Below are 24350 nucleotides of genomic sequence, written 5' to 3' on the forward strand. Positions count from 1 at the left end.
CTACGGGCAGACTGACTTTCACTTGTTAAATATGGGAGCTTACAGGATGCTGCTGCTGGCATAGGATGTCCCAACCCCTTTGCACTGTTGGTTCAGACCTTGTTCTGTACCATTCTCAGTATTCAGGCAGGTGCAGGGGGGTGGTTTTCCTGAAGTATTTGTCCTTTACCTTCTTACACAGACACCCCAAAAATCCTGAATCTGAACATATGAAAGTCAGAATTAGGGTTGCTTCTTTCTGGTCACATCAGCTGGGTCTGAGGTCAGTGCCACCAGAGTGGCCGAGCCATTTTCCATCACCTGAGAATCTGTTCATGCATTTTAAAGTGCCCCACATCTCTTTACAAATTAAGATCTTAATCCCATCCTTTGAGACTGGTATTTCAAAACCCCTTGGCATGCATGCAGGGCTTTCTTCTGCTGTTCAGCAGAGTGAGCACTGCCTTAGGTTTTACTGTTTGAGCAGGCATCAGCACAGAGTTTTGGCCTCCATTAACAAAAAAGGCTGATTTAACACTGAAACGTGCTGGACTGCTAATCAGCACACACTGATGTATCAAATATATCTCACCCAACACAAACCCCATCCAGGGGATGTATAGAAAGTCATGGGAACACAGGATGGCTTGGGTTGGAAAGGACCTTAAGATCATCCAGTTCCAACCCCCTGCCATGGGCAGGGATGCCTCACACTAGACCATGTTGCTCAAGGCTCTGTCCAGCCTGGCCTTGAACCCTGCCAGGGATGGGGCATTCACCACTTCTTTGGGCAACCTGTGCCAGATTTACCTGTAAATATCTTCAGTGTCTTTTTCTATCCAGCCTCTTCTACCTGCAGCACTGAGCCTCAGCCAGCTCTTGCTCTTGGTCTGTTTCCCATCGCATCCATGTCATGACACCAGCTCTCCAGCCACCTTCTCCCAGCCCTGCCAGGAGATTGCCAGTCCTCCCACCATCCCCACCAGCTACAGCCTCTTCCTCCTTCCCTTCCTAACCCAGCTCCTGTGGCTCTCCCTGCCTGTGCTTTATTCCTCCTGGGGTCTCTGAGCTGCAGTTCCTGCAAGAGGCTTTCCCAAACCACTGGAGAGCCGCAGGCTTGTCTGGAGGGCGAGAGGTCAAGCACTAGCAAGTGTTTCTGTTTAGTTCCAGATACCAGCCTGACAGGTGGGTGCCTCTTGATTAATTCCCAGCTCCCCTAAATGCTCCCATCATCATGTGTTGTGGTCCTGTTCAAGCCTAGGCACAGTGAAGGCAGGAAAAAGGAGAAGAGTGGGAGGCATTAAGTTCTCTCCATTCTCTTGCAATGGGAGCGTGGCCTGAAACAGTTGCAGATCTTCACCTCCAGCACTCATGGTGCTGACAGTAGTCTTGAATAAAGGTGTGTGCTTGGAAAGTACAGCCAGAAACCTTCAAAACCCCCAGTTCTCCCAGTTTGGCTTCTATGCTGTAGTTCTGAGCTCTGTCTTCTTGCTAATCTACAGCTAAATGTCCAGCTGAGATTGATATGGTCCAGGAAAATAAGGATTTGGGATCAAGGGAGCTTCTTCATCATCTGAGCTGAATTGAGCCTTTTGAGGTGGGCGCTGAAGAGGTTTGTGAGCTCTGTGTGGTGTAAGGTCTGGCTGCTGGCAAGTGCCTCAGTTGGCTTGTGCTGGTTCCTGACCAGTAATGGCTATGGTAGCATGATATTGGTAATCCTCAAGGCAGCACAGTCACACTGTGGTGATTCTCCCTTTCAGACGGTTGTCATTTAAAGAGAGAACATCACCCAAATTCATTCCATTAAGAGCTCAGTCACCTGACATGCTCCATGTGACAAGTGCAGAGACAGGCCTCAGACAAACTGAATCACTCTCTGTTGACACCATGGATCATGGAGGCATTTATTTCGTCCTTATTGGAACAAGTCTTTTGCGAGAGTCCAGACCCAAGGAGTTCTCCTTCCTTCTTCCTCATTCCCTTTTTCACACACGCAGGTGTGTATCAGTGTCCAGAAATCTCACCAGAACATCTCTGCAAGCATCCAAGCTGAGGAAATTCCCAAGGTTTAAATGGCTGAGTGAATTTCAGACAGTAGGTAAATCCCATTTACCCAGCTAATGCTGCATTAATGCTGCAAGGACGTGCCAAAGGTGTCAGTGGAAGAGCGCAAGAGAAGGAAAGTGATTTAATCCCTGGCAGTGTTCAAGGCCAGGTTGGACACAGGGGCTTGGAGCAAGATGCTCCAGTGGAAGGTGTCCCTGCCCGTGGAACTGGATGATCTTAAAGTCCTTTCCAACACAAACCAGTCTCTGATTCTCTGTTTGGAGTAGCAGAGAACTGGAAGTTGTGAGACCCATGTCCCCTGCTGTTAACTTGGTTGCCCAACCCTGGGCGCTGCTTTTGTCTTCTGTGGTTTTCCTGTCCGTGGAACAGGGAAGGTTAGCATGGATCCTCCATGCAGGAATGCAGAGAGGCTACAGTCACAAAGAGCTGCAAAACACACTGAAGAGCAGGGAAGGACAAATCCAGGACACTTCAGGTGTTACAAGCTCACAAGCAGCAAAGCATCAGCAGTGCTGAGCTCCTCAGGAAGCAGCCAGTGCCTCAACACTACTTTTTCTTCCTTAACCCCCCCCCCTTCCAACTTATTAAAATGTTGCCTGGTTCCATCTCTTGCTTATTCAAACAGTGCCAATTTCCGTGGCTTCATATCAGCTCCCAGCATCTCGCAGCCTCAGTGCTTGGGTTATGTGGGAAGAGAGAGTGGAATAAAAACCTGCAAGCCAAATAAAAGCTGTTATCTGACAGGATCTCTCCTGGGGATCTCAGTTATTAAAAAAAAAAAGGAATCATTTTTTTCTCTTAGCTGCTGTTTGTTAAATGTGCAGGAGCCATAGGCAAATTCTTGCTAATTTTGTGCATGCTTTTATCATCGTGGTGATTCACTGGCAGCTTTATCCTCTGATAAGTGGATTAGTTGTTGAGCTAAACAAAAAGGTGTTTGACAACCAGGAAGCTCTAAAGAACATATTTGTTTTCCAAAGAATGGAGCTGTGTTTGTTGCTCAGTGCAGTGTGGGGTGTTGTTGTGCATTTCATTAGCCAAAAGGAAAGGCCTCAAAGCTTTTCTCCCTTATATAAGGCTGGGGTTCAGTAGGAACATCTCCCTCCTATTAGTGGCAGGTTGTTGTTGTTGTTGCTATTATTATTATCATCATCATAATCATCATTATCATTTATCATCATTATTATTATCATTATTTTTATTCTAATAGTTTGGCCAAGGAGTGATGCAGATTAGGCAGTGGCTAATGCGGTGTCAGCATGAACATGGCATCTTTTGGCAGTGGGGCTGGGTAGCCACCAGCTTCCCTCAGGTTTAAGCATCACATCTCAGCTAGACTTCTATCAGAGCCCCATGGCTCACTGTTAGACCTGGACTTGTAGGGCTGGGAGCTAAATTGAGGGCACACAGAGATCAGTTGAGCCAGTGGAAGAGAAGAAGGCTAAAATAATGAGCTTAACTTTATCTGAGACTTTCATTGCTGTATCTGAGCATCTCATCATCCTGGGATGTGTTTCTCCTCATGGTACCATGGGGAAGGTTGTTATCTCCAAGGCCAAGAATGGAGGCACAGAGATTTTATCCTGCTTAAATGTAAGGTAGGAACCTAAGGCTTTGCCAAGGCCCTTTGCTGGCCTCAAATGCCTTCTCTGTAACAGTGCTTCTTATTCAGTAACTCTTTATTTCTGTGCATTGTATGTTCATATCAGTCCTTTAGAGTCCTCCCTTTGCCCTATCAGCCAAGTGCCTGGGAGATGATTTTTCTCTTGAAGCTGCAGGGAGCTTGGTGACAATGACTGTGCTTGGGGCTGAGCTTATGGTCTCCAGTAGTGACCATAGGCAGACTCCTCATGAGGATCAAGAACAGGGAGCTCTCCTGTTTTCAGCTCAGAGGATGTCCTTTTTGTCCAGTAATCCTCAGTGCATATTTCTTCCAAATACTTATCCAGGCTCCTCTTCCATCCACAGAGCTTCACATCCACTGCTTCTTGTGGCAAGGAGTCCCACAGGTTGACTCCATGGAGTGAAGCACTGCTTCATTGCTTCCTATTTCATCCTTCCTACCTTCATCCAAGGCCTCCTTCTGGAAGTGATGGGGAATAGTCAAGTTAACAGTCAGCCGCTCCATGTTATCTGTGATTTCTTAGACTGCCATCAAATCCCCACTGCCTGGGGCACCAGGAGAGGTGCTGATGGATTCCAGCCCACCTTCACAAGCAATGCTGCTGGTGAGGTGGCTTTTTTGCCCACCATGCTTGGGCCAGAGCAGTTGTGTTGTAGTGATACCCTTGGAAAGAATGACATGGGTTTGTAGAAGTGCATTTTGTGCTTGAGCAAGGATTGGAGGCACTGCTCAGGCTTATAACCCTCTGTGGATGCTACTGATAGCAGTGGGAGATGTGTCTCCTGTGGAAATTAAGCATTTTGCATCCTGATGCCAATCCATATGTTCTCGGGTGTCCTTTTGAAATACAGACAACCTTGGTGATAAGAAGAACATAATCCCAGTGCTTGAAACAGATAGCTCCATCCCTCATGACATTTGTTAGGAGCCCACAGAGCTGGAAGGATAGCCAGCCACGCCATTCCCATCCCCTCAGCTTTACTCATGCAACAGCCACATGTGACTCCAGTAAAGCTTGTTTTCCCCTGGCAAGGGGCTGAAAGCACCCCGAGAGCAGCCCCTGGCTGGGAGGGTGATAGGAAGAGGGAGCAAACGTGGTGCCATGAGGAAGAGGGGAGGGCTGGGAACAGATCTGTGGTCTCCAGCAATTGCTGTTCAGCTCTGGCATAGATGAAACAGGGGGGAGGAAGGGAAGCAAGGGGGGAAAGCAGCAGTGGAAGAGCGAAAGGTCCCCAGCTGGCTGTTAGTGGCATCTGCACTCAGAGTGCAGACTCCAGCTGAGAGCTATTTCACTATTTATTTACATGTAATTATTGCTATGAGGTGCAGATATTAACACTGTCAAGAGCAATTTGCCCTGACATTTTTCACTTGCTCTGCTCCCTGACGGTTGGGCTTTGGTGGGATTTTTTTCCCCTTCTCTCTCCATCTCACTGCTTCACTTTGGGCTTTTTAATCCAGCGCTCTTCCCAACTCATTAAACTTGGAAATCTCATTGTGGGCAGAGAGGAGCAGCTCCCACCTCCCCTCTCCCCATGCTCTCAGCCCCACCACCCATCTACCAGCAGTTGAAGCATTTCCACTCTAAACAAACCAAATTTACCGGTGGCCGCGTTTTCAATTCAGTGCAATCTCCAGCATTAACCTTTGTTTTCGACGCTGCATTTCAAACACACTGAAACCTGCCCAGCCGTTTGTTAGGGGGAGAGTTGCAAAGTGCACACACAGAAAGCAAATGCAGAACAATAGTTTTCCAAGCAGTGCCCACACCAGCATCAAAATCTCAACCCAAAAGGTGGGTTGGGACCAATGACTGTTTCCTACTGCTTTAGGCCCTATTTCTTTCCCTCCCTTCACTCTGCTCCTGCCTAAACCATCTGATTTCAATAGATGGTGACACTTTAGATTAAGACTTCCGGCCTATGCTCAAGGCCTGATTTAATGAGACAGTTGGTGTATGTCATTTAATAAATACCAATTGTGCATTAGAACTTATTTGCCAAGCAGGAGCAGTGATGTGACAGGCACAACTCACCGCAGCCTGCTTTGCTCCTCAGCCAGTAGGGTGCTTGTCATCATTTAGCATTTGTTTCCTCCACAATAGACCATATTCCTCCTGACAAAGCTGCACCACTCGGTGACACACACTTGGGTTTCATAAAGCAGAAGGAAAAAGTGAGGCGGGTATGAGAGTCTGAAGGACTATGCCACTGGGTTGTGTTTATGGAAGGAGTCAGATCATAGAACCACATGGTTCATAGAACCTGACAAGTTTTGGCTTGGGAAGGAACCTTAAAGCTCATCTTCAGTGCCTGTGTGTGGTGAATTTTTGCAAGGAATGAATGAGTAATTCCCATTCCTCCATTTTATCTGCAGTACCCTCAGCCCTTGTCTTCATTCTTAGAGTTGGACCAGGCTTGACTTCTACTCTCTTCACTTTGCAGGGAAAGGGATTTGGGAATCTGGTGTTTTCCCCCTCTTGCTTTCCTGGTTTGCTTTCTTGGGATGGGAGTAGGAAGAGCCAGGCCCAAGGGAAGACAACCAGACCCCAAGCCTGAAGCATCCAGTATCTGGGGCCTTCTGGGTTGTGTTACTTTTCCTGGCACAGGGTCTCTTGCAGTGGGACACTCTCCTTGACTGCAGCACGTCTTTGTCATTTGAACACAAATAAATAGCGGTAGAAACAGCTTCGTTATCCATCACGTGTGGAAGGGACAACTGAGATCACCATGGATGAGGGGACAGGGGACAGGTTGCTGGGACATTTTGGGAGGAGTAGAATGGTTTCAGTACCTTTTTGTCACAAATAGCAGGTTTTTACTTCATTTTGATCTTTCACTCAGGAGGTTGTATTTACACTTGCATCCCTCACCCATTTCCTTCCAGTTTTGCATTTACCCTGTTAGGAAAACTTTATTTCTAAGAGAAGATGTTGTTTCTCTTTTCATACCAGTTACACATCACCTTTGTAAAACTTTCTGAGAGGGACCTGTAACACAGTGCAACAGCTCAGTGGTGTTTTCATTACTGCAGGCTGCGTGTTTAGATGTGATCAGAGCCCAGCATAGAAATTCAACAGTTTCTATTCTTAGAGCTCTTTCCCCCCATGCTTCTCTCCCCATCACCTTTTTGTGTGTGTGGCAGTGAAACAGAGCTGATAAAACTGTTCCCACCTTTGTAAAACTTACGTCTTCCAGGGATATGCTTATATACATTAAACAGCATCATAGAGCACCAATGTTTTGAAGTTCCCCTCACTGCTGTGCTTAATGTCTGGAATGAGGCCATTGATCTTGGCTTTGGGATGGTCAGATTCCTCCTGCCCCATAAACTTTGGCACCATCTCGAGTGTAAACCTTTATAGGGCTCAGTTTTCCACTTGTAAGGTGAGAGATGGCAGCGCTGCTCTGCCTAGTGCTGATGATAAATACATTAGAGCAGAGCACAGAAAGCTTTGAAAGAAGAACATTGCAGAAATAAGGCAGCTTTGTGCTTTCTACATAGGTGGGACTTTGGGGTGCATGCGTTCTGTCCTGCTGCTTCCCCGCGGGGTCTCTGGAAGGTTGGGATGCTCAGCTCTTGCTGGAGTTCAGGGGGTTGGCTCCCTGATACAGAAAGCTCCAGACTCCCAGGCCTTTTTTACATGGACAGGAGGTTTTCTTCTCCATATAATGACCAGGGAAGAATTAATTATGATGGGGGCTTTATTACCAGTGACCCAAATGCACCCCCAAAGCTCAGGGACCAGCTGGTACATACATTAACTCCAGTTTTGCTCCATCTTGCAGTTCCTAAGACAGTGTTGTAGTGGATGTGCAGACTTAAGAAGGATCTCTTAGGTGCTAACACTGAAATACTGCTCTGAACCCAGGACAAGGCTTAGGGCATGTAAGACCCAGGCAGTGCTCTTGGGTTGAGACTTCAGTCTTTCTGCTTTGCCTGTGGATGGCCTCAGCCCAGCACCCTGGGTCCCAAGGGTCCCAAGCTTTAAACTGAGGTCCCAATTCCTCTCTAAGCTGGAGGGTGCAAACCCAGTGGAGATCTGTGCCCAGGGCTGCAGATCCATGCACTAAGCTCTTCCCCCAGCAGTCCTGTCTGGGGGTGCTGGAGTGCAGTGAGAGCAGGGGGAGTGTGCAGGAGATAACCACTGCTGTTGTCAACGCTGCAGGGACTTAACAGATTGTGAGATATGGCAGCTTGTTTGCACGGGTGTTAACCAGCCTCTCCTGTCCCCTTCTTGTCACTGCCCAGTCCCTGCCACAGCCAATCTGTGTCCTAATCTCCATCAATTAACAAGAAACACTTTCACCCCCCTTCCCAATACAGACACCCACCCTGCAGCCTGGGATAAAGAGGGAAGAACCCCCCCCCCAGCCTCGACCCTCTCCCCCTTTTACTTTCCACTAACTCAGCGCAACCAATTAGGCATCTGACACCCGTACTGGTGACAAATTGTTTCTGTCATCTGCTTTCTGTCTTTCATTAAAGGAGAGGCGGGGGGGGGGGATTGAGGAGGCAGGGGGGGCTGGGAGATGTGATCTCCCATGCTTAGCGAGGCCAGATACATTAATTACAAAACGGCCATTTGCAGCATGAAAATGCATTAATTAAATTTATGCAATCATTATCTTTAAATAGTCATATCTTGAAAAGAATCAGCCCTTCCTGAGCCTTCCCTCTCCTCTGCTAAGGAGCTCTAATCCCTTTTCCGCCAGTTATCTCAGGATCAGCAGTGACTTGTATGCTTTTAAACTTCTTGCATGCAGGAGATGCCAGAAAAACTGTGCTCGAGTCCTACAGGGGTGTGATGACACCTTCACATTGCAGCGAGGGGGATACAGCCCTATGCAGCAAGTTAGAGGGTTTGAAGGTATCTTCATAAAAGAGAGCTTGTAGCTCAGCCAGGAGTTGGGAAGTTAATGGCTGAAGTTCTCTGCTTGCATTTGTACAGCCATGTGCTGGTTTCCATCCCCACTTAGTAAATGTAGTGCTGTTTCCCTTGGGAATTGAATGAGGTAAGACCCTTACCTTTGGCACAGACACGGCTTTGCCAACAGACAGTTCCCTTTCATCAGTGCATCTTATTCCTCTTAAAAATCACTTAGTTCAAGGCAGTAAATGGTGTTCATAAGCAAGCAAGGTTTGAAATCCATGCAATTTGTTGCTCCTGTGCTCGAGATCACTTCTTGGTGGCTTCATATGATATATCTAGAAAGTGTTTTACCTTCAGACTTAGCCAAAATCAAACCGTGCTGGACAAGTAAGAAGGAAGCACTGTTACTGGACCAGGAGCTTCTGCTTCTACACTTCACTTCAAAGACTTCACCTGTTTGTGTTGTCCACTCAGATCATCATCACAAACATACTGAGGTTCCTCAGCACACCCCAGGGTTCAGGAGTACTAAAATACCCAGGGAAGAATTCATGTCATCCCCTGCTTAAGTAAGCGTCTATAGCACCACAGGGTATCTCCACTCCAAATAGCTTTCAAAGAGCTGGAGGACTCTAAGAGGGATACTTATGGAAACTCAAATCCTTTAGGGCTTTATCACTTCTGGTGACAGATTTTGTGCTGCTCTTTATGTGTCTTCACCATTTTTAATAAATCCTGTATGTTTTCCCCCCATCTCTAATGTCTAATGGGCCAGTGTCCAATTAGGAAGGAGCGGATGCAGTGGTGTTTGGATCCCAGTCTCACATTGTGTTCAGTTAGGATCAGGAGCTTGGGATTAAGACTGGGTAGAATTTGGGGGTGGATTTAAGGGGACCAAATACTGCCAGAGTTCTCATATCTGAAGGGCAGAAAGGAGCTCTGGGGTTTCAGGAATGGCAGTAGACAGGAGCTTGTCCTGCACATGAAAGTCCCCTCGACAGTCCCAAGCCTCCTCTTCAAGAAGTGCATTATGAAACTGCAAGTGATCTGTTTGGATCCAGCACAGCATGAACTCAGTGTAAAGGTGATCACAAATAATGACCACAAAAGGCTTATTTTTCCCTGGACCATCTCTGAGAATGGACATTTCTGGAGAGAGGGGCGAAGCTTTAGTGTGGAAAAGCAGGGGCAGAGGCTGCTGAGCCAGAACACCTCAGCTATAAGGGTAATGTGTTTTCAGCACAGATCCACACTTTCTTCTCTTCTCTTTACTACTATTTGTTTACACAGACGCTGCACCTGGGTGGATGCAGCACCCTTATCCCGAAGTTCAGATCCTATGAGGGTTTTGCTTCATGTTTGGCCAAAGCAAGCAGCACCCTGTCTTTGAAAATACCACAGTGCTCCCTAGCAGCAGAGAGAAGTCCGAAGGAAGAGCACATGGTGCTTTATAGGGCTGCAGAAAGCATTTCCTGGGATTCAGGAGCTGCCATTTTCCTTTGGGTGAGGGAAAAAGAGATCCTGTCTTTAAAATTCATCCCTGTGGTAGCCTCAGAAGATCCAAACAGGACCCAGACAGGACTGGGGTCTGTGTTGTTCATTCATTAGGGTGAGTTGGAAAGAAAACCCCTCACCTTAAAGAATGCTCCAAGCTCCCCCAGGAGTGCAGGGAACTGAGGGAGCAGGGAAACAAGCAGCAGAGGAGCTGGCAACGGGAAATGCTTCTGCTTTTCCCTTTCTTCCATTCTTTTGCTGCCCAAGTTATGAAGTGTTTGGTGCGAGCCCAGCCAGCCCTGCTGAACTATCAGGGTTATTTCATCTCCCCATGACCTCTCTGTATTTACCATGGGAACCCTGGAGGCATTGGCTTTGCTTAACTGGTGTATCTTACACTGCAGTTAAGCTGGACCTTAACTGATTACAGCCCGTGATTGATCAGAGAAAAGAGGGAGGGGAAGAGAAAGAGGAGTCCTAGAGCAGATCCAGGACTATCAGTGCACCAAGCAGCTTCGCCTGGGGCTGGGATATGCCACTCTGGGGACTCTTTGTAGTGCAGCTCCTTTCACATTTATAGAGGCTCCCCTCCACTCTCCAAAAAGAGAGAGACACAGAGAGAAAAGCAGGAGAAGGGGGGGGCATGGAGCAGACTCAAAGGATCTCAGGAAATCTTGTTTGGAAGCAGTAAGTCAGCACCCGCACTCCATTACCAGTGTCCGCGGGGGGTTGCGATAGTGAGCGAGCACAGAGGAGCTTAGCTGAGAAATGGGGAAAAAAGAGAGAAATAATCAAATGAGAGAGAGAAATGAAAAGGGAGGAGGGGAAGGAAAGGCCTTTCTGTGAATTTGGGGTTGTCTTTGTTAGGCTCTGTCAGCAGGAGGCTGTTGGAAAGAGGAATAACACAAGTTTATCAACCAGTGTGAATTCGCTGGGACTTGGGTTTGCTGTGTGATCGCCCCACTCTGCCATTATCCACATCAGGCAGATGCACAGCCATAGATTTAGGGCCGATTGAGCATGGTTTTATTTCTTTCTAGGTATTCTGAATCTCTCACCAAGCCCCAAAAGCTTTTTGTTCCCCACTTAACCCAACAATGACCAAGTAGGTGTAGAAGATACAAGCCCAGTCCATTTCCAAAGCCAGACCTAACCTGAGTCCTTCTGCCAGTTTGGAAGTGTTTAGGAATTCCAGTTTTCCATGGTTGTGCCTTTCTGCTTTCTCATCCCAGGTGACCTAGTGAGTTCCAAAATGCCACAAGCAAGATATGTATTCCTACAATTAGGTGTAAAGTTGCTCAGAGATGCTTCGTACCTCCACAAAGGGATTTTCCCTTGGAGAGTTTCCTTTCCAGTGTATTCACTTGATTTTCACAGAGAAGCATATTCAGAGGGAAAACAGCATCAGCATAGGGTTTGCTTGTGGTGGCTTCTGTTAAGGCCGATTACTGCCTAGAAGTGAGGAGGGAGTGGCTCAGTTTGCTGACCAGCACGTTTGGGAAGCATTGACCTTCTTTTGGCTATTCTATACAAAATGTCTTAGCAATTCCAATTTAATCAGGAAAAAAACACTTCAGGCTTGGTTAACACAAGATGAATAACAATATTGACGGTTAGGAAAGTGCAAACTGCCTGTTTTCAGAGGGGAGATACTCAGCAGTGCATGAAAATCAGCCCCTTTGGACAGTTTGGATGGCGAGGTGCTAGTTAGCCTTTTGGCTTGAGTCTCTCCCATTCTGGCTCAATTTTGCTTGTTGGTGACACTGATGCCTATAGAACTGGGCCGCCCTTTGCCTCTAGCAGCCCATACTAGCACAGCATGTCTTTTGGTTTCCTCTCTAGTTATCCAGACTGTTAAAACCTTTGCCATCTGCTTTTATCTAAGTGACAGCAGAGTTGGGGGCCCTAATGCCAGGAATGGTAGCTCGTGTTTCTAGATCAAGCAGCTTTTAACATAGTAATTCCCATTCCCAGTGATGCCTCTGCCCTTCCCCTCCAAATTACACGTCTCCTGCAGGATATCTCATGGCCCTGATTGGATGTGTAACCCCGTGGTGCTTCTGATTTCCTGATGATATTTTCACTGCAAGAAGAGCCCACTCCTCTTTCCCAGACTATCCAGACTTAAGCCATTTCTCTTACACTTATAGCTAAGACCTTCCCATTCTTTTGTATAGCTTAGAAACTTTTCTTTAGACCTTCTCTATAATTTGTACATCTCTACAGAAGCAGGGTGCCCAAAACAAGATGCAGTGCTCCAGGTGGAACCTCACCATAGCCTTGAACAATCAGGTAATAACTTCCCATCGACTTTTTTGCTAATCCTCCCCTCGTGCAGCCTGCATTGGTCTGCTTTGCTGCAGCTCACCATTGCATCTCCAGCTCCATCGCATCCCCAGCACCTCCCCAAGCCCTCTCCATCATAAGTGTGTGGCAGTTTCTCATCTATTAAGTGAACAGGTTCATTATAGGATACAGATGCTCACCTCCATTTCACCTGCTGTGTCCTAGACCACTTCCCTATGGCGCTTAAACATCCTTCAGGTGTTTGAAGTCATTGAAAGGCATTGATAATATTTCTGTGTTGATTGGTGACTGTCAAGCTGTTCAGGCACAGGCCTACAGTAACTGTGACCACTTTGAAGGGATCTCATATGATCTGTCCCATACAAACCGGAAGGCATTCAGGCACATGGTGTTCTGCTCCTAGCTGTGCTTCTGACACACTTTGGAAAGGCTCTTCACTGGCATCCACATGTTTTCCCAGGAAATGGTGAAGGTCAGGAAAATGAGACATTCCAGCAATGGAGCAGCAGCAGCCACATCAGCCCTAGAGTCCTTCCTGCTGAGGAAGGGATTGTGTTAGCTCCTATAGCTCATGGAACTGTTGGAACAAGTCAGAGGAGGCCACAAGGATGATGCTGGAGCAGCTCTAATAAAAAGACAGGCCAAGAACACTGGGGCTGTTCAGGGAAGAGAAGCTGCGTGGAGATGTCAGAGCAGCTTCCAGTGTGTCTGAAGGGCTGCAAGGATGCTGGAGAGGGACTCTTCATCAGGGACTGTAGGGATAGGACAAGGGGTGATTGGTTCAGACTGAAACAGGGGAAGTTCAGGTTGGAGATAAGGCAGAAGCTCTTCCCTGTGAGGGTGCTGAGGCGCTGGGTGCCCAGAGAAGCTGTGGCTGCCCCATCCCTGGCAGTTTTCAAGGCCAGGTTGGACACAGGGGCTTGGAGCAAGCTGCTCCAGTGGAAGGGGTCCCTGTCCGTGGCAGGGGTTGGAGCTGGATGGGCTTTAAGGTCCCTTCCAACCCAAACCATTCTATGATTTCTAACACATTATGGGTGGATGGAATATAAATACCTGGCTGGATGAGGCAATGGAACATCATATTTCTTAAACTCCAGTCCACTACAAAACAGAACTAGAGAGTTAAGCCGCATATTCATTTATACCAGTGTGAATTCAGACTATTCTGGGAGTCAGGGAAGTTACCCTTGTGGAAAGCTAATGTGAAGTTTGCTCTCTGGGCCCCAAAACGTAGTTCGAAATGACTTTAGATGGAAGGAACTGCTGTTACCTGGCTCAGAAGTGTGCAAGAAGTGTGAAGCACTGTCTGGATCCTTGGCCTGATTGCAGGATCAGATCAGATGGATGGATGTACTGCATTGGTTTGGTATATTGGAATACAACTCAGCTGCATGGAATGATTTAGAACATATTCAAAATTAATTGCTTGGTTTTGGGAGTGCAGTGTTAGTGATTGCTACATAAGTCACTTCAGTCCTACCTAGGGGCATATTTGCATATATTTATCCTCCTTTCAAGTGGAGATCTTTGGGGAAACCATATTTATCTCCTCCTAACTCTCTTTGGCTTTCAGTAGTCCTACAGTCACCTCTTCATTTTGTTTCCATTTAATGTATGTATAGAATAATCAACTCTTCCTCTTCCCACGAAGTGTAAATGAATCCACAGAGATCAAAAAGCATTAACATAAGGAAGGGTTGCCTTCTGCAAGACAGAAAGGAAAGATTAGCTGAACAGGCTGCACAATAAAGATGGAAAAGATTAAGCTGTGTCCCCCCACCAAGTAGGTAAGAAAAGTCTTGGAGCATGAAGCTGAATCAAGCACAAATGGCAGAGACCAAGTCCTCATGGAGGAACTCGGAGGGAATCACTAACTTGGTCCATGCTGTGAATAAATCCATAAGATCCAGCATGTTTCCCAGCATGGCCATCAGGCCCCTGGCAGACTTCCCATTCCCTAGGAAGCAGTGTAAATGTTAAAACACCACAGAAAGCTGAAACAAAGAGATTTCAGCCTACAAATGCTCTTCACACACAATTTCCTAGTTCTTTTTAGCCTGATGAAATATCAAATATTCCAACTTATCACATTTGCAGCCTTTCCCAAAGCAAGAGGATCTCTGCCCATTTCTAGGAAAGCAGGACCACAGCCTCAGAAATGCTCCTTGCTGCCAGGAGACCCTTCCTTTACATTCTTTGGGGACCACACAGCGGCTTCTCTGGAGTTAACACCCTTCAGCTACTGCAGAACATTTCAGCTTCCCTCGGTTCAGGACTTAGCCAGGCTCAGCAGTTTCTAAATGCAGCATTTCTCTAAGGCAGCCTCTGATTCTGGACGCTTTGTACTGTGTCAAATCAAGTGTCCACAAATGGAGACACCACGGAAGCAGGGGTCACTCTGGAAAATGTCATCCATAGGCTCCTGCCTCCCCATCGCTTTGTTTGCTGGAGTTTGATCTCCTTGTAACACCTCAGTGTCCTCCTGGAGCATCACTGAGTGTAGGTATGAGGCCTGCTGCAGCCAGGGCCTGATGTCTCTATCAGCTGGGTATCTTAGGAAGCCTAAAGCAAGCTGAGGAGGTGGAGGGACTCTGAGGATGTATGGCATGGTCTGGGCTGCTCTGGTATCTCCCATAGAGCTCCTGACCACAAAGATCAGTGCTGGAACAAGGTTCTGTCACAAACCTTTTTTCTAGCTTACGATATCTCTCCCTATCAATTGTCTGCCCCTTGAGCCCCAACCACCCCCCCCAACCCGAAAATCTGACGGCCTGATTGCCCACATTGAAGGCCCTAATTGCACTTCCCTTCCCAAAGCCACACTGGTTTATCATAAAGGGTGCACATTTCCCCTGCTGCAGCTTCCATGGCCAGAGGCCCTGAGGCCAGCTCAGAAATGGAGGGAATTAATTACATTTTTTTAACTCCCCTTCTTTTAAAGTATGGGAGAGAGTGATGAAACATCCCGGGGGGGCACAGGGGGGAGCTGCAGACATGAGGGTGAGGAGGGAGGCAGCAGCAGGAGGTGAGGGGGGGTGGTTCTTTCATCCAGGAGGGTCTTTGTGCATTAACCTTGGTCTCCCCAACACACCAGGACCTCTCCCCCATGACAAATGACCTCTGGAAAGGGTAGAAACAAGGCCAAAGGCTCCTTCCAGCACCATGGCTGTTATTGACTTAGCCCAAAGTGCAAGCCCACGCCATGCCTGTGACTGATTTGGGACAGCAGCAAAGGGAAAGGAGATAGGGAAAGGGAGAGAGACAAGTGATGAGAAGGAGGGGAAAGGGAAGGCTGTCAATCACTGTGATGGACAGGGAGCAGATTTCCCTCCAGATAAAACCTTACAGATGTGAAGAGGTTATTGATTTTTAGTTAGTGATGATAATGCACCAAGAAGTAATAAATTATAAGCAAGCAAGGTCAAAAAGAAAAGGTAAAAGGACTTTGCATTCTTGAAGAAGGGATTTCTCCAGATGCTCCAGACTTTACTAAGTTCAAAAGTTGCCTGGAAAATGAGTTTATCCACCTGAAACAAGAGGGCCCGCTGAGGCTGGAGGGCTCATGGAGGGTGATCTGTGCTGGGTGGCTGAATAGTGAAGGGGGGATAGAAATCTCTGGTTCACACTTGTTATTTCTAACACCTTCGTGTCCTGAGGTGGGGAAGAGCAGATGTTGTCCTCTGATAAACCTGTGCAAACAGCATCTCAGGAGGGCTCAGCCTTACAGTGCCTGGAAAACGCATTCCCATGGTCAGCGTTGCTGGAGGGAATGGTGATTTTGGAACCCCACAGCCGCCCTCAGGATTCCTCTGCAGGACTCCTCCACCCTACTTCCACGGGAGCATCCAGCAGGGATGTTCCTCTTGTAGTCACCTTCCAGCATCTCCCCTCTCCAACCTCTGTACAGTTCCGTATCCATTCCTCATCATGGCATCGCGGTGATGAAAGACTGACATCCTTGTATTTCACCATGAACTTTGAGAGGGAAATTCAGCCTGTCTTGTCCAGAAATGGATCTTAGGATGGGTTGAATTGTCCTTCAGAGGTGTCAGTCTCTCTATAGAGGGATTCTAAAGGATTAGCACTGATCAGAAACTTAACTTCCCATGGCTAAGGTTAGTTGAGTTGAGTCCTAGCTTAAGTGACTTGCACAAGCCCTGGTGAGTCAGTGGCAGAGCTGGGATTAGAAATCAGTCCTGATTCTGACTGATTAAAGCCAATTACTGTCTTTAGTAGGATTTGTGCAAGCGTCTTGTCTGAATCTGCAGAGTGTGAATCTGGGTTTCATTTACCAACGCTGCTTTACATCCTCTGTTCTTTTCAGCAGGGCCATAGCGGAAGTGTTAATATGACTTCTGCTTGCTTTAAGAGCCTTTCTTTGCCTTGAGTAATATAAAGCAGCTGACTCTTTTGGGGAGACAGCCAGGAGGGAGAGCACTAGAAACCCCTCTGCTCTGTGAATGGTTCCAGTTGCCCTTCATTTGATAGAGCAGGATTTATTTCAGCCCATCCGCAGTCAGGCAGCACTGCCAGACCTGGACAGCTCTGGAAGGCAGAGGAGAAACCTTTGTGCTTCCCAAGTTGGACCTCTCCAACAATAACACATCATTTGTATGTCTGTGTTTTCCAGAAGGATGTTTATTGTTTTAAACATCTGATTCTGCTTGTGACTGAAATCCAATAATGTCTTGTGGCTGCTGTATGTGTGAGTGTCCTGGTTGTCCATCAGGAAAAGCAGTGCAGGGTGTAACACCTACAGCTGAGACGATGCTGAAGCTTTGAGGTCTGCAGCCACTGGGATTGAGGGGCATTCAAGGGGGTGCATGGTGGACCCAGATCAAAGTTCATGACCTGGCTTGAGTGGAAGGCTACAAATAACTCTGCAGCTGGAAACCCCCCCTTCAGGCTGCACTCCCATAGTTGCCCTGCTGCATAAGCCTTGGGGCAGGGAGGTTTGTGTTACATACCCACAGAAAAGCAGGACACCCCTATTCTCATATTAATCCACTCTGTCTTGCATATTTAAATGCAATGCCCTTTCTTCACCCCTTCCAGTCTTTGGGCTGTTATGGGGCAGGGAGTTCCATGGGCACGTTTTGCACAGTGTTATGGCTCAACAGCTTCATTAGATACCTCCAGGCTTAATCACTGTGATTAAGGAGCTGTGCCAGAGGGTCTGGAGAGCTGGAGGTAGCTTAGGCTCTATCTGGAACGTATCTGCCCTGCAGGGTAGAGTCAGCTCAGCCAGTTTTAACTTCTGGGGACCAGCAACAAACTCTGAGCTCAGTGCAGGCTGAAAACCCTGAAGGAGGAGAGGTGAAACGAGCCCTCTGAGCTCTCTGCTGCCGGCACTGCGCTGCTGGTGCAAAGCTTGTTCCCGTGTCTCTGTACCACGTTGCAGACAACCCCAGCAGTCAGCGTTAGATTGATTTTCCAGGCTTTTCAACTAATGCCCTCCCCAGAACCTCCCCACTGCCTCCCCCTCCACAGGGGTCCAGCCACCCCTGCTCCCAAATTCCCCTCCCAGACAAATGCCTGGGATGGATCTCAGGCCGGCCAAGTCGGGAGGTGGCATCACATCAAGGGAAAGCATCTTTGCAGGGCTCCTGAGTCCTTCCGGGGGGAGGAGAAGCTTTAGAAAGCAAAGGGCAGCACGTAGCTGGGTATTCAGGCTAAGCCCCAACTCCGGCAGGAAGGTGAGGGAGGAGGGAATGGGGAAGGTGTCGGGGTGAGCAGGAAGGGGAGACGCGGCTCTATACAACCCCGCTTGTGTCCTTCCAGAGAATGTATCCTCTGCACAATAGCTCACCAGGCCTCTGGTGGGGGATAAAGGGCTCATTTTACCACTTGCCAGGCTCCAAATATTTCCAATTTGCCACTTTAATTGATGTCAATAAGGTTATGCTCAATTCGGAGGGATTCAGCCGCTCGGCATCTGAGTGCAGGCCTGGCCCCCTGAGGTGAGGGCCTGTCCCCGCTCCCCCCTCCTTCCCCAGCACAACTCCAGCAAGATCAACCAAGAGGCACCAGGAATTCCCTTCCTTCCCTCGCCACGGCCCCGCTCCTGCAAACTCTTTCCACTTTTAACTTGGCAGCCCGGGGGTAATTTGGCTGATTGCAGAAGGCAATTGCATTAGAGCGCTGGCGGATCAGGGTCCTTGTGTGAAGGCCAGTGGGCAGCAGCTTACCCCAAAGTCACCCGCAGGAACAAATCTGGCATTTTTTGTTGCAAACGAGGAAAAAAGTTCATCTGTTTTTAGGTCTCAAAGCAGGAAGAGCGTTTGTGTGCAAATTTAATTACATTTTCCAAGCAAGCACTCCACTGAAATGAGCCGAACCAGGACCTGTTCTCCTTTAACATTGGAGGGGAAAGAGAACTTTGACTTTTTAGTTCCTAAAGCTGAATCCGCATCAAGGCCAGAAATGGATTGCATCTAGTTTGATCGGGGACCTTTACAAACCAAGGCACAAAGTCCTCCAAAGAAAGGAGCTGTCTTCAGTGTCCCTTTTGGAAAATAGGGATTTTTTGCTCCCTGTCTTTTGTGTCTCTGAGGGCAGTGCTTACAAAGGGAGGGATGCTTGTCCTCAGTTCATGGCAGTATCTGCTAAACAGGTTTGTCCCAAGTTTCTTCCTTTCTCCAGTCTTCATTCTGGACAGCACTAACACTGTAACAGGACTAACACAACAGTTAACATTGTTGTCAGGTCAGCAAAGAAAGACCAAAGATTGAGTGTACTTTGAAGGAGCTTCTCAGTTATCCCTATTAAGGACTCTCATTAGTCCTAAGGACTAAGCGTTAGAGCCAGCTCTGGGGTCTATGTGTTGGTTTTGGTGGAAGTAGACGTTCATTCTCCAGGCTGGCCAAACCTATTTTGATATTGTCTCTTACAATGATAGAGCACCATCGTCTGTGCACTGTTGCTCCCTAGTATGCATGAAGGCAGCTGCACACCCCCCCTTTCTCCTCCAGCCACTGACATGTTGTCTCCTGTGTTTCTGCAGGTGATGAGCATCCTGAGCAACCCCAGCGGGGTTCCTCCACAGCCCCAGGCTGACTTCTCCATCTCTCCCCTTCACGGTGGCTTGGACACCACCAACTCCATCTCTGCCAGCTGCAGCCAGCGGAGCGACTCCATCAAGTCCGTGGACAGCCTCCCGACTTCCCAGTCCTACTGTCCTCCCACCTACAGCACCACCAGCTACAGCGTGGATCCAGTGGCTGGCTACCAGTATGGACAGTATGGACAAAGTAAGTGCTCTGATTTCATTCCGCCTGCACAGGGAGCAGGAGAAGAGAGGGGGGGAATGTAAGAAGTTATAGATATTGTATTGTAAGGGATTTCTATAGAAATCATAGAATCATAGAATGGTTTGGTTTGGAGAGGACCTTAAGATCATCTAGTTCGAACCCCCTGCCATGGACAGGGGCACCTCAGACTAAACCTGTCCAACCTGGCCTTGACCACTGCGAGGGATGGAGCATTTACCACTTCTTTGGGCAGCCTGTTCCAATGCCTCTTCACCCTCACAGTAAAGACCAGTACAGAAATCTGTCCATCTGGAGAATAAAAGGGAATGTGCTCGTCAAACACAGATAGAGATTGCTCCACAGAGCCTCCCCAGCACCCTCACAGTCCAGTTCAAAAGTCCCCACTGAAATATTTTAGGTACAGTGTTTCTATTAGAAAAAGACAACTTCCAGACCTGTCTCCTTCCATCTCCAGTTCTTGCTTCTCCAAAAGCCCTACAGCATGTTCACCCTGCTCAGCCAAAGGAAAGCTGGGATTTTAATGCCATTTCTTTGTGTATGTATCTCTTCTTCCCCTGCCCTCCATCAGGCAAGGGCTGGGCCCGTACCCCAAGGTTTTGCTCCAGAACACATCAAGGCAATGCCTGTCAACTGGGCTGTGCTGCTGCAAAAGCTGAAGTGAGCCTGGAATTGTAATCCTGAAGCTAAACCTCAGCCCTGAAAGGCAGAGGGACCTGGGGAGGGTCTGTTTCTGCTCCCCAATGCTTGGGTCACACAAACACCAGTGAGCCTGGCAAAGGGCTCACCTGCTGGTGTTAAACTAATAATAAGTGTGGTGGTGTGAGAGAGTGATCCGCGGAGGGTTAAAGGTGCATCCTCTTCCTCCGGGAGCACTCCTGCTTTGCCCATAGCTTGTCCTCAGTGACCTTTCCTTCCATTTGGCTGTGGCTTTTTATTCCCCTCTCCGTCACAGCCCTTTAATGTCTTTAACTTCTCCAGCTAAATGAGAACCGGCTGTGGCGGCAGACGGGATCAATAGCTGCTTCCCCACAGCCCCCCTCTTTTTGCTTTTCGGGAGTTTGATCTGTGACCCCTTGACCTTCCCCTCGCTTCTGGATGTGAGGCTGGACACACGTGCTATTGATAAAAATCTTAAACAAATTCCAATACCATGGATTTCCAATAAAGATTCCCCTGGGCAAGACGTTAGTCACACCCATGTGTGTAAAAAATAAAGTAAGGAGGACGAGCGACGTTTTCCTTCTCCAGCAAAGGAGGAGGAAAGAGAAAGAAGGGTTTGTCTTGCTTTGCTGCAGGAATTTTCACTTGGGCCTCTCCTTGTACTGATGAACAACTGTTCAGCAGCCCTATTTACGGTGCTATTTGCCCCGCTTTCCTGATTGCTGTCCCAGTGCTCCCTTTTTTCTGCTGGACACCGTTCTATTTGCTAGTCCAGTTCAGAACCCACCAGGTTCAGTTTGGAACAGGAATGTTTTCCTATTAATAGTCAGGAGAGCCCAGCAGCAAGCTTTGTGTGGTTGACAGTGTTAGTCCAGCCATGTCCCGTGCTTAGAGACATGCAGGTCGCTAGTGATGAAGGAGTTCTTCCTGCTGGGGCAAGGAAGGTAGGTGAGAAACCATCACACACCATTCATGGTGCCAGTGCTTCCCAGTGCCAGGAGCTGGGGTCCTCCCCAGCACAGTGGCCAAAGCCAGAGCAACACTGCACTGCAGGTGCAGCACAAGCCAGCAGTGCTTGTTCTAAGGTGAGAACTAGATTATTGTGAAATCCCACATGTGAACACATCTGCCTATAGATATTTGCATTTACAACTCTGCAAGGGCAATATGTAAGTCTGTTCCTCTATAAACTTTCTTATAATGAGCCCCATTTACAATAATCTCTGTGTGTGGAAACAGTTTTCATTGGTAATGAGTCCTGTCAGAGCAATCACTTACATGAAGATGCCCTTGATATAGCAACACTTTTCCTTGTCTTGGTGCATGTTGTGTTCAGCAGATACTTCAGTTCTTCCTGCTTTTTAATTGTCTGCTTCTTTTCAAATGCTGACCTCCACAAAACCATTTATTGATGTTCAGTTCAAATCATATATTTCTTCCTTTTATGATGCAGCGAAGAAGTATCAGAACTCTTTTTAATGAATGCTGATACAATAAAAATGGGGGGATACTATAATTTGGGCTAGGCTCTGTATGACAGGGGACTAACCAGGGCTGGTAAATAAGAGCTCTGTAGCTTTGATAGGCTTTGGAACTGACCTGCAGGGAGTCTCTCCCCCTACTTCTCGCCTCATTCTCTGCTTTAGAAACCCGAACCCAGACACGCTTTCTCTCTCACATAAGCAAATAAACACCCAGAGTACTTCTGGTGGATTTCTGGTTTTATTTTGGCTTCCACTGTATTAAACCAACAAACTGTATTTTGACTTCTGGCAGGGGATACCCTGGTGCCTTGGAGCTCTTCCCACAAAAAGCAATTACTGGGAGGTTAGCAGGTTTGTTATAGAAGGGTGGGATTGCCATCAAATTCCCATTTTCCCAGGGCTCTGTCTGTTTACTTCCTTCCCTTCCCAAGCACCCATCTGAATTCAGCCAGAGCACGGGTGACAACAGCAACAGAGGCCCAACCCCACCGATGGTGTGGCTGAGGAGTGAATTTCCTCTTTACCTGCATCTTTTCAAAGATATATTTAATGGGGTTTCCTGACGTATCAGGGGACCAAGGTCTGGATGAGAACCATAGTTTGGGGGTCTAGTCCTGTGTACACCCCACCCCTGAAGCTGGAAGCACTATAACGCAACATCACAGAGCCCAGCACCCAAGTTGAGCTACCCCAGCTACAACCAGCTCCACTTGCCTCACTGAGCTCCTTCCAGACCCTACTGCCTGCAGAAGCTCCCCAGCCCACCTCCCTTCAGCCCCACAGAACTCACCCTGAGCCGAGCCTGCGCTGTCCCAGCCGGTGAGGAGCAGGGATGCCAGATTAATGTGGTCCTCTCAGTTCCCAAAGGCCGGAGCTGTGTTAATGATGCCGGTGATGGAACGCAGAAGCGTGAAAGGAATTCTAATAGATATGACAAGTCTAATAAGAATTTGTGTCTGGAAGGGACCTCCTCTGGGGCAGGCGCCTGACAAGACGTTGATGGCTGAAATTTGTTTACTCATTGGCACCGATTGTACATCTCCTGCCAGCTCCTTATTAATCTAATTTGAGACATTAAAGCTAGTGAAAGGGAAAGACTTTGACTGAAGCTCAGCTAATGAACAATGTCACCATCCTGCCCCTGGTCCTCTTCCCCCTCAGACCAGGGGGCAGTCAGGCGAGCTGGGGTACAGGTTAAGCATCACGGCTGCTGTTTCTCACCCAGATGGAGATAAGCAATGCACTTTCTCTTAGGAAGGGTGGATGGAGGCAGGCAGCAGAGCTTGCAGAGATGAGTCAGCACACAGCAGTGAGTCAGATTCAAGCCTTGACCAGCCTTGCTGAGTTTCCACTGGAATCTCTGGAGTCATTTACACCGAGTGCAGGAGTTGGCTTTGCCACTGTGAGATGATACAGGGAGGTGAGGCTGGAGGGCTTATCCCACTGGCTTTCTGCTCAGGCTCATCTTCAGGCAACTGCCTTGGAAACACCATTTCAATGGCAGAAGTAGAGTTTTAGCTCTTTTCATGGAGCGATTCGAGGGGCTGCAGTAGCACACACAGAAAACACTGCACATCAGCTTAACCCCAGCAGCATCTGTCCCATCAGGTATTTCTGGCAGGACCATCACCCATTTGCAGGACCCTCATGTCTGTGACAACCACTGCACTGAGCCTCTTCGTATGAGTCTGTTTGCGAGCTCTGTTGGTTACACACCCTTGGATGCTGAAAGCCTCTGTCCACTGCATGCTACCGTTGTGCTGTTTTCTCACCCTCCTCTTTTTTCTCCTCCTCTTCAGCTGCTGTTGATTATTTGGCCAAGAACGTGAGTCTGTCCACACAGCGCAGGATGAAGCTGGGAGAACATTCAGCTGTTCTGGGCCTCCTACCAGTAGAGACAGGCCAAGCTTACTGAAGAGTCCGACTGTGCCAACAACCCACTCCAGCAACTTGGTAGCACTGGAGAAACACCACCAGCCTTCCAGGGATCTACCTGTACCCAGACCCTGCTCCTTCCCAATTCCCTTCCACCTTGCACCAGCTTCAGCTGTGAAGGAGACGGGAAAGAGGGGAAAGGCTCTCCAAGTCTCCAGCTCCTCCTCATTCCAGAGGCAAGCCTGGCCTCTGTGACCTGACTCCTCCTATGGCCAGAGACAATGGGCTGGGTACATTTATTAACCCCAAGTTCATACCCTCCCTCTAACCTACCTGGCCATGGCATTTTGTCCATGCTTAAGGACTTTCCATTGATCTAGGTAGTTGGCATAGTCAAAGCCAAAATGATCTTTTTTTCTTTGTAAAAATGAAATGTTTCCTTTTGTTTCCTTTTCTTTCCATTGCTGTAAATTTGGTGAATGTTGTATAGGAAAGAATAACCAAGCTGATCATTAAGGGTGATGTAGTTCGGGACCACAGAAGACCTATGGACCAAACATAAGAACTTGTTTAAAAACAAAACAAAACACCACAAAAACAAATGAAAACCATAAAACATATGTTAAAGTGACAGCAAATTCCCCCCTTCCAACTCTACCCTTCTGTTCTCACTGATGGCTTCCCAAAGCAGGGCTAAAGAAGGCCAGATTGCTGCT

General features: G+C 47.9%; 1 protein-coding gene across 7 annotated transcripts in view; it reads left to right on the forward strand.

Moving 5' to 3' along the window:
- Positions 1–24083, forward strand: part of PAX7 (paired box 7) — a 99233-nt gene extending 75150 nt beyond the window's left edge. For 4 of the 7 annotated variants that reach the window (XM_061367819.1, XM_061367821.1, XM_061367820.1 and 1 more), the window contains exons 9-11: positions 12264–12329; positions 19348–19594; positions 23559–24083. In XM_061367819.1, the coding sequence (XP_061223803.1) occupies positions 12264–12329; positions 19348–19594; positions 23559–23674 (429 nt within the window). In that variant the 3' untranslated portion in view covers positions 23675–24083. The remainder of the gene's footprint in view (positions 1–12263; positions 12330–19347; positions 19595–23558) is intronic. The other 3 variants (XM_061367823.1, XM_061367825.1, XM_061367824.1) reach the window with 1 other exon arrangement.
- Positions 24084–24350: the final 267 nt, after the last annotated feature.

This window comes from Neopsephotus bourkii, unplaced genomic scaffold (assembly GCF_033783945.1).
Source record: "Neopsephotus bourkii isolate Nb327-2 ecotype Australia unplaced genomic scaffold, CSIRO-AGI_Nbou_v1 NB_1399, whole genome shotgun sequence".
Taxonomy (NCBI): domain Eukaryota; kingdom Metazoa; phylum Chordata; class Aves; order Psittaciformes; family Psittacidae; genus Neopsephotus; species Neopsephotus bourkii.